The sequence below is a fragment of the Oncorhynchus kisutch genome, linkage group LG8 (genome assembly GCF_002021735.2).
Source record: "Oncorhynchus kisutch isolate 150728-3 linkage group LG8, Okis_V2, whole genome shotgun sequence".
In the NCBI taxonomy this organism is placed as follows: Eukaryota; Metazoa; Chordata; class Actinopteri; order Salmoniformes; family Salmonidae; genus Oncorhynchus; species Oncorhynchus kisutch.
In genome coordinates this window covers 44,094,386-44,102,458 of record NC_034181.2, presented here as the reverse complement: position 1 = coordinate 44,102,458, position 8,073 = coordinate 44,094,386, and the positions used below count along the sequence as shown (strand labels likewise).

Below are 8,073 nucleotides of genomic sequence, written 5' to 3'. Positions count from 1 at the left end.
CTAATTAAACCCCTAATTAAAGATCTTGTCACAAACACATGGAATAAAAACGTAGGTAGTGTGGTCAAAGGGGACAAACTTGAATCAACATATTGTGTTTTTTGTTGTTGTCCAGTATCACCCATGCTGGTACTGTGCCCACAGCTAACATTGTTATTCTCTGATTCCATTGGTTGTGAAAAAGCATGCACTTGTTCAGTATCCTATCTATTTTGACTGCCTTACCTAGACTTTTTGTGCTTTGTTTCCCAGTCTCCAACACATTAACCATGGCGAGGCCCGTGAGTGGCTCTCTCTCGGGGAAGGTAGTTTTGCCGTGCCACTTCTCCACCATACCCACTACCATGCCCACCATCTACGCCAATGGCACCACCCCCAGCACCGACTACCTGCGCATCAAATGGACCAAAATTGAAGGGGAAAAGGAATCCACAGTGCTGGTGGCCCAAAATGGCAAGATTAAAATAGGCTCCACCTACAGGAACCGTGTGTCGGTGCCCAGCCACCCAGAGGATGTGGGGGATTCTTCTCTGACCGTGGTGAAGCTCCGAGCCAGCGATGCCGGCACCTACCGCTGCGAGGTCATGTACGGCATCGATGACACGCAGGACACGGTCAACCTCAATGTCAACGGTTGGTGTCATCTGTTTTTTTTTTCTGTCTCTTTTTGCCACTGTTATTTACGCCTCTCTAAAATGTATAAGAGGTCGAGTGAAGGTTAACCTTATAATAGTATGCCTAGTTCAGTCTTGTGTGCTATGGATTTTTTGTTGTTGTCATGACGCTTATATTTGGCATTAACGGTTTTGCTGATGCTTACTTAATCCACACTCAAAACATTTACAGTTATAAGTATAGTGAGTTTCTCTGCTCGTTCCCTTATGCTGGAGCAAAAATCCTCCCGGCACATTGACACCCTGGTAAGTTCATGTTGGAAAAATATGAACACTTCCGAAGTTAATGAGCCAAGCTTTGAATGTAGTGGGCGGTGGCGGATACGTTTGAGTGACAAATCAAAGCACTTTCCCTCAGGCGTGCCAATCAGTAAAGATTAAATGAAGGAGCACGTGTGTTGACTGGAGACTAGGGGTTTCCTGCATTTTGTGCCTCAGGCACACATTCTCACTAGAGATGTATCTCGTATGGGTTTTCTTCAAGGCCTTTTCTGATTGTAAACAGTGCGTAGTGGATGGGCTCGTTGAGTCTTCTCATCAGGACAACTGCATGATCAGAGCAAAGACACACACATTACGGTCAGTCATCGATAAGGTGTTACCATAAAAGTTTAACCTTGCTGTTTATAGTCCATGTTCCAAGTTGGGTAGAACAATTCCATAGCTATGAAATCTGCACCGTAGTCTCATATTACCAGACTGATTACCGCTGATTACCGCGACACTGTCATTTAACTGTGTAGGGAACTGTGGTGTAAATCTTAACTTAATAAGCCTCTATTCCCCCATCTTTATTTTGGGAGTTACTTTATCTGGGAGACATAGCTCCAATTTGGGATATGTTGAAAACAGGTATGGGTTGACATGGGATAGCTTTGGCTTTCACAGAGACCCAACCGCTCATCTCTCCAACTCGCATCAATTACACAAATACACAAATATGGGAAGTCAGGGCCATGGCATTGTCATGGCATTGTCTTTAAATCATCCAGAGTTATCTTGTGGTCATTGCCGAGGATTCTAGTAATCTTCCACTAAATTGTAATATACTGTATCATCACAAGAAATGTAGACCCTGATTTATTTCACACGTGTGCTATTTAGCCTTGTTCACACTGCCAGGCCTTAATGCTCAAATTGTTTTTGTTTTTCAAATCAGTTTGGGAATACTGACTGTACAATCAGCAAGTTACAAGTAACCAAATCGGATTTGTGTGTGTTCAGAGAGAAGTAATTTGCTGACATGGCTACGCTAGGTGTCATAGTAATGGCGAGTGAGGGGGCAGTAGTGCAGGCTGATATCTCAGAAGTTATGTAGCAAGCTAAGGTGACAACAATACCTGCCATGGACAGAATCAGATTTGTATCTGACTTCAAATCATCTACGAAGGTGGTTTGAAATGTGTCTTGAAATATCCTATTTTTGTCTGTTCAGACTGCAGGAAAAAGAACAGATTCGAATTGGATATGCAAAAATGTTGATCTGAGTCACTTCAAACTGCCAACGTGACCAAGGCTTTTAGACATTACCCCTGATTCAGTTGTACTCTTTTACCAATTTTTTTTTACACAGGACCTCATTTGTCTTCATGTATGTATGTTTTTATTCCCAGGTGTTGTGTTTCACTACCGGGCAAGCACCAGCAGGTACACCATGAACTATGAGAGTGCTGTCCAGGCCTGCCAAACCATAGGAGCCTCCATTGCCACGCCTGACCAGCTGAAATCAGCGTATGAGGACGGCTTTGACCACTGCGATGCAGGTTGGATCGCAGATCTGTCAGTTAGGTAAAAAAAAGAAAAGAAATCATCTCCAAAATATCGCTATTTCTAAAACAAGAAATAGAAAGGTGGTTGCGATTTCAGTTTAATCCACCAGAAAAGACAGAACAAATATTGTGGTTAAGCTCAAATATACTAATTGACAAAGAAACACTCAATTATATCATAAATACCCGTGGAGTAATGTCACACACGCATCTAACAAAAATATATGGAAATGTCTGCTCTACTCACATTTACAACCAACCAATTGCAGTAAATCAAATCAAATCAAATCAAATGTATTTATATAGCCCTTCGTACATCAGCTGATATCTCAAAGTGCTGTACAGAAACCCAGCCTAAAACCCCAAACAGCAAGCAATGCAGGTGTAGAAGCACGTATTACTGCAAAAATAGAAGAGGCAAGTAGAAAGGGGAAAAAGTAAGGAACTTATCTTTTGGCCCTGCATTAAAGACCAAAATTAGTGAAAGAAAATTGCGATAAATAAAAAAGTATACCAGTTCTATTTCAGGACCAAAAAATTGACAGCTGTGCCATAGATATTGCAAAATAGTTGGGAAGAGATTTTCAATGTAGCGATTCCATGCCACATGGTTTATGAACTGGTAGGCAAAACAACGGCGGATTCAAAACGTATAATTTTTCTATTTAAATTATTATGCTAAATTCTTGGAACCAATAGAATGTTTTATATATATATGGGGGATACAACCATCCCATCTTTGCAGATTTGCTGCGAAGAGACCAAATTATTAGATCATTTTGTTTTGGTACTGTCCATATGTAGCTTGTTTTTGGTCGCAGGTCCAGGACTGTTTGAAGAAGTGCAACATTTACCTGGAGATAACTCTGCAGGTAACATTTCTGGGTGATTTGAAAAGTCATTGTCAATCGATCAATAACATAACAAACTTTTAGCAAATATCTTTATCTTTATATTTACAATACGGAGAAACTATGAGAATAGAAAGGCTCAGAACTTTTGTGAAACATCACAGCTGAAAAATACACGCCAAATACAAATCAAAAATGGATGGTGTTACGAGATAGATGGGAGGGGTTGTGGAGTTGAAGGGTGGGATTAAAAAAACAAGAAGATTACTTATAAAAAATATACTGTGTCTGTAAAATGTATATAGGTTCCGAATTTTTGATAAACCGCACGGTTAAAAATATATGGCAAAATAGATAATACAACTGGACGGTCTTCAGAGATAGATGGGAGGGGTTGATGGTAGCCGAAGGATGGGATTAAAACAAACAAAGGACAACTATTTTAAAATACATTGTGTCCATAAATGTATATAGTATGTTTAAGCTGGAAGTAGAAGCTTAAGTGTTGTTGTCCATTCGTTTACCCAAATTATCGGAGGGGTGGTAGGGTTAGGGGAACATAAGAAAGGAAAATATTTGTATATAAATCATTTTTCATGCTCGGAATTGGAAATGATGTAGACAATTCAATTGATGGAAGCTACAATATATCTGCACTACTAAGCTGATCTATACCCCCTAAAAAAAAAGATGACCATCAATTATATATTCTAGTCCATTTGTGTCGAAGACAAAGTAGACATCTTTGGTTTAATCAGAAAAGGACTGGCTCCCAGGTTACTGGTAACTGGTTTTTACAGGGCCTAAAGTATAAAACTGTTTGGTTTACCCACTCTGCCATAGTTGTCATTGGCCTGAATGTGAACTGCACATATACTGAGATTGTTCAAGCCAGTGACAGTTCCAGCTGTATTCTAACTCACCTGGCAGTCCCTTTTGTCTTTGTCATCATTTTATGGTGTGAGGTTGACTGACACAATGACATTTCCAGTTGCAGATCAATTACATTATCTTGTCTTTTCTTTGCATGTTTAGATACCCAATCACTAGACCGAGACCTGGCTGCTATGGAAACCTGCAGGGGAAGCCTGGGGTGAGGACATATGGACCCCGAAAGGCCACAGAGACCTATGATGTGTACTGTTATGTGGACAAGCTGAATGGTAAGATAACAAAATGTGGGACATAGTGGCCTAGTGATACATACAATGAAAACCTATGCAAGATCAGCACATCCAATGGAACCACGCACAGGTGCTCTGTACACTGATGCTAGTTAAGGGAGAAGTGAGTTTCTATACACCTGGAGATGGAAAGAGGTGACAATGTACAATTTACGTCTTTGTCTGGTATTTTAATGTAAGCAAGTAAATTCACCTCTCCAAATATTTACTGGGCTACTTCTTGTTTTGTTGACTGTTTATAACATATTTTGGGGTATGTAAATAGAAATGAGTGAAAGGTACAGTAACTCTATGTAAAAGAGTGCAAAGTGCCAAACGTTTTTTTCCCCTGACAATCAAATCAAATCAAATGTATTTATATAGCCCTTCGTACATCAGCTGATATCTCAAAGTGCTGTACAGAAACCCAGCCTAAAACACCCAAACAGCAAGCAATGCAGGTGTAGAAGCACGGTGGCTAGGAAAAACTCCCTAGAAAGGCCAAAACCTAGGAAGAAACCTAGAGAGGAACCAGGCTATGTGGGGTGGCCAGTCCTCTTCTGGCTGTGCCGGGTGGAGATTATAACAGAACATGGCCAAGATGTTCAAATGTTCATAAATTACCAGCATGGTCAAATAATAATAAGGCAGAACAGTTGAAACTGGAGCAGCAGCACGGCCAGGTGGACTGGGGACAGCAAGGAGTCATCAGGTCAGGTAGTCCTGAGGCATGGTCCTAGGGCTCAGGTCCTCCGAGAGAGAGAAAGAAAGAGAGAAGGAGAGAATTAGAGAACGCACACTTAGATTCACACAGGACACCGAATAGGACAGGAGAAGTACTCCAGATATAACAAACTGACCCTAGCCCCCCGACACATAAACTACTGCAGCATAAATACTGGAGGCTGAGACAGGAGGGGTCAGGAGACACTGTGGCCCCATCCAAGGACACCCCCGGACAGGGCCAAACAGGAAGGATATAACCCCACCCACTTTGCCAAAGCACAGCCCCCAAACCACTAGAAGGATATCTTCAACCGCCAACTTACTTAATCACAGCGATCAACAGAGACAAGCTGTCAGTCTCTCAACATTGGACCAGGCTCTAAAAGGTTCTAAAAAAAGACACCAGAAACTATGTGATAATGGGAGCTTTAAATGCTTCTGGCACCATAAAGGAAAAGCTTCAGAGCTGCCAATGCACTTCATCCTCTCTCTGTGTATCCTCCTTGCTGAGCCTGATGACAAATTGAACCTCAGTTGCAGCGTGCCTCGTTGCTCGTTTATAAGCTCTAACATCACTCCTCAGGCCGCTAAACTGAAGGCACACTTTTAGAAAGAAAAGCGCTTTCTAAAACCGAAACGGGTTCTTAGTAGGTCTCGATAGGAGAAACCTTGGTAGAAGAACCCTTTTGGTTCCAGGTAAAACCCTCTTTGGAAAAGGGTTCTACCTTGAACCAAAAAGGGTTCTCCTATGGGGACAGCTGAAAAACCCTTCTGGAACACTTGTTTTCTAAGAGTGCAGGCGTGAGATTAAAGATATTTGGGCTACTCAACATTTAGCCCACATATATCCCCCACCACATCAGGTTGAGGGTCATATGGGTAAGGGGATGTCATTCTGGATCATTGGATCAGTCAGCGAGGAGTACGATAATATCATTGGCATGTGTAACGGTGGTGTATTAGTGGTATTGATCTATATGCAGTGTGACGGGGGGAGGGGGGGGCAGCTGAGGAGCAGATGTAGTTGCTCAAGTACGGTGTCTGTTCTGATGTGTTTGATTATGTTGGCCAAGTTAAACACACAGCCAATAAGTGTTGTCATCTTCATTTAGTGGGAAACCTACATTTTGAAAGATTAATTTGACCACATTAACTATGGACTGCCACACCCACGGTGGGGGACCTAATGGCATGATAGACAGACTGTCTTTGTGAGTGCAAACACATAGTCAGCATTGCTAGCCCACCTCAGGATAATGGAATGAATGCTGCTCTGTAGTCCCAAATGAGAACGTTTGGGCCCAGAGCCCTCCACAGCATTGACACTAGGTTGTAATTATGGGTCTATATCTCTATGCAACTGCTACCATGGTAAAATTGGAATGATAAGTAATCCCCCCCCATATCTATATTGACTGGATATATTGAAGCACTGTCACATAGAAGTTTATGAAAAGGTAAATCCACATTCTTATAATAGTGAGGACTGAACTCAAATGTAGGTATAACTTAGTGTTAACACTATTGTTAGTGTAAGCAGTTACAGATCAGTATTTCAGCACACTAGATCACTCATGGCAAACATAGACTTTGCATGAAAACATCCTAATGCTCAGTCACTAGAAAGTCGCCTTTTACATGAAACCCCTATTTGTCTCAGGTGAGGTGTACTACGCGCCTGTGACCCATAAGATGACGTTTGAGGAGGCAAAGGAGGAGTGTGAGAACAGGAACGCCGTCCTGGCGTCGCCGGGTCAGCTCCACTCCGCCTGGAGACAGGGTCTGGACAGGTGTGACTACGGCTGGCTGGCCGACGGCAGCGCTCGCCACCCCGTCGCGGTACCCAGAATGCAGTGCGGCGGCGGTCTGCTGGGCGTCAGGACCATGTATCGCTACAGGAACCAGACTGGCTTCCCAGAACCCATCACCCAGCTGGGAGCATACTGCTTCAAAGGTAAACATACATAGGCATTTTACTGTTATATTCTCGTCTATGAGCAAATGTTACATTTTGGATTTGAAAGAGCTTTCTACGAGTACACTATTCATAGAGTGTAGTATTTTTTGCTCAAGGCCAGCGCTGTGAGTAATTGTGATGTTACCCTCTAAGGGTGTAGCTCCTGCACCCCTCCCCAATACTCATATTTGCAGCAACCTCTCTGACACAAATAGAGAAATATCTACAAAACAGCCTTCTTGCAATATAATGTCTATAACTCATCTTGAATCAACTGTCAGGTTTATTTGCATGGTCACTTTTGTGTTTCTTTTTGTTTGTTGATAGAAGAAACCGTCAACAAAACAGATGAAACGCATCCCTATGCAGAGCGTTGTGCGTTTTGTGCTAGAGCTAGGCTATGTAGCCCAGCACAGTGAATTACTGACCTCACTGCATGTGCTTTTGGGTTTACCGCCCGTTACCTCTGGAACCAAAATTGGGATTGGCTCACAGGAGTGTGAAATCATCATTCTAAACTCATGCTGCCTTTGAACTCGATGCATAGCTCAATCTGATACTAATGGAAGATTTATTTACCAATAGTGTATTGGAGAGTCCGACACAATCATTATCTGTCCGGGTTTATCCCCTGTATTACTGTACTTCAAGGCAGGACAAGTGTTTTTGTTTCCTTTCTCTGTGGTTAGCCTTGGATAACCTCATTGGCGCAGTTGAGCAGTGAAAACAGTCACGTACTCCTTCATAAAATATACAATATATAAGCTGTTAAAATACTTCATAGTATACGGTCCCTTTAGGAAGTATTCACACCCCTTCACTTTTTCCACATTTTGTTGTGTTACAGCCCGGATTTCAAATGGATAAAATGTAGATTTATTTATGTCATAAGTCTACACACACCACCCAAATGCCAGTGGAATTGTGTTTTTC

The 8,073-nt window shown here is 42.1% G+C and overlaps 1 protein-coding gene across 1 annotated transcript in view; it reads left to right on the top strand.

Annotated features, from left to right (window-relative positions):
• Window positions 1-269: 269 nt before the first annotated feature.
• The window catches only part of vcana (versican a), an 84,515-nt gene continuing 76,711 nt past the window's right edge, over window positions 270-8,073 (top strand). The window contains exons 1-4 of the mRNA XM_020488525.2: window positions 270-633; window positions 2,288-2,462; window positions 4,330-4,457; window positions 6,844-7,137. Coding sequence (XP_020344114.1) covers window positions 270-633; window positions 2,288-2,462; window positions 4,330-4,457; window positions 6,844-7,137 — 961 coding nt within the window. The remainder of the gene's footprint in view (window positions 634-2,287; window positions 2,463-4,329; window positions 4,458-6,843; window positions 7,138-8,073) is intronic.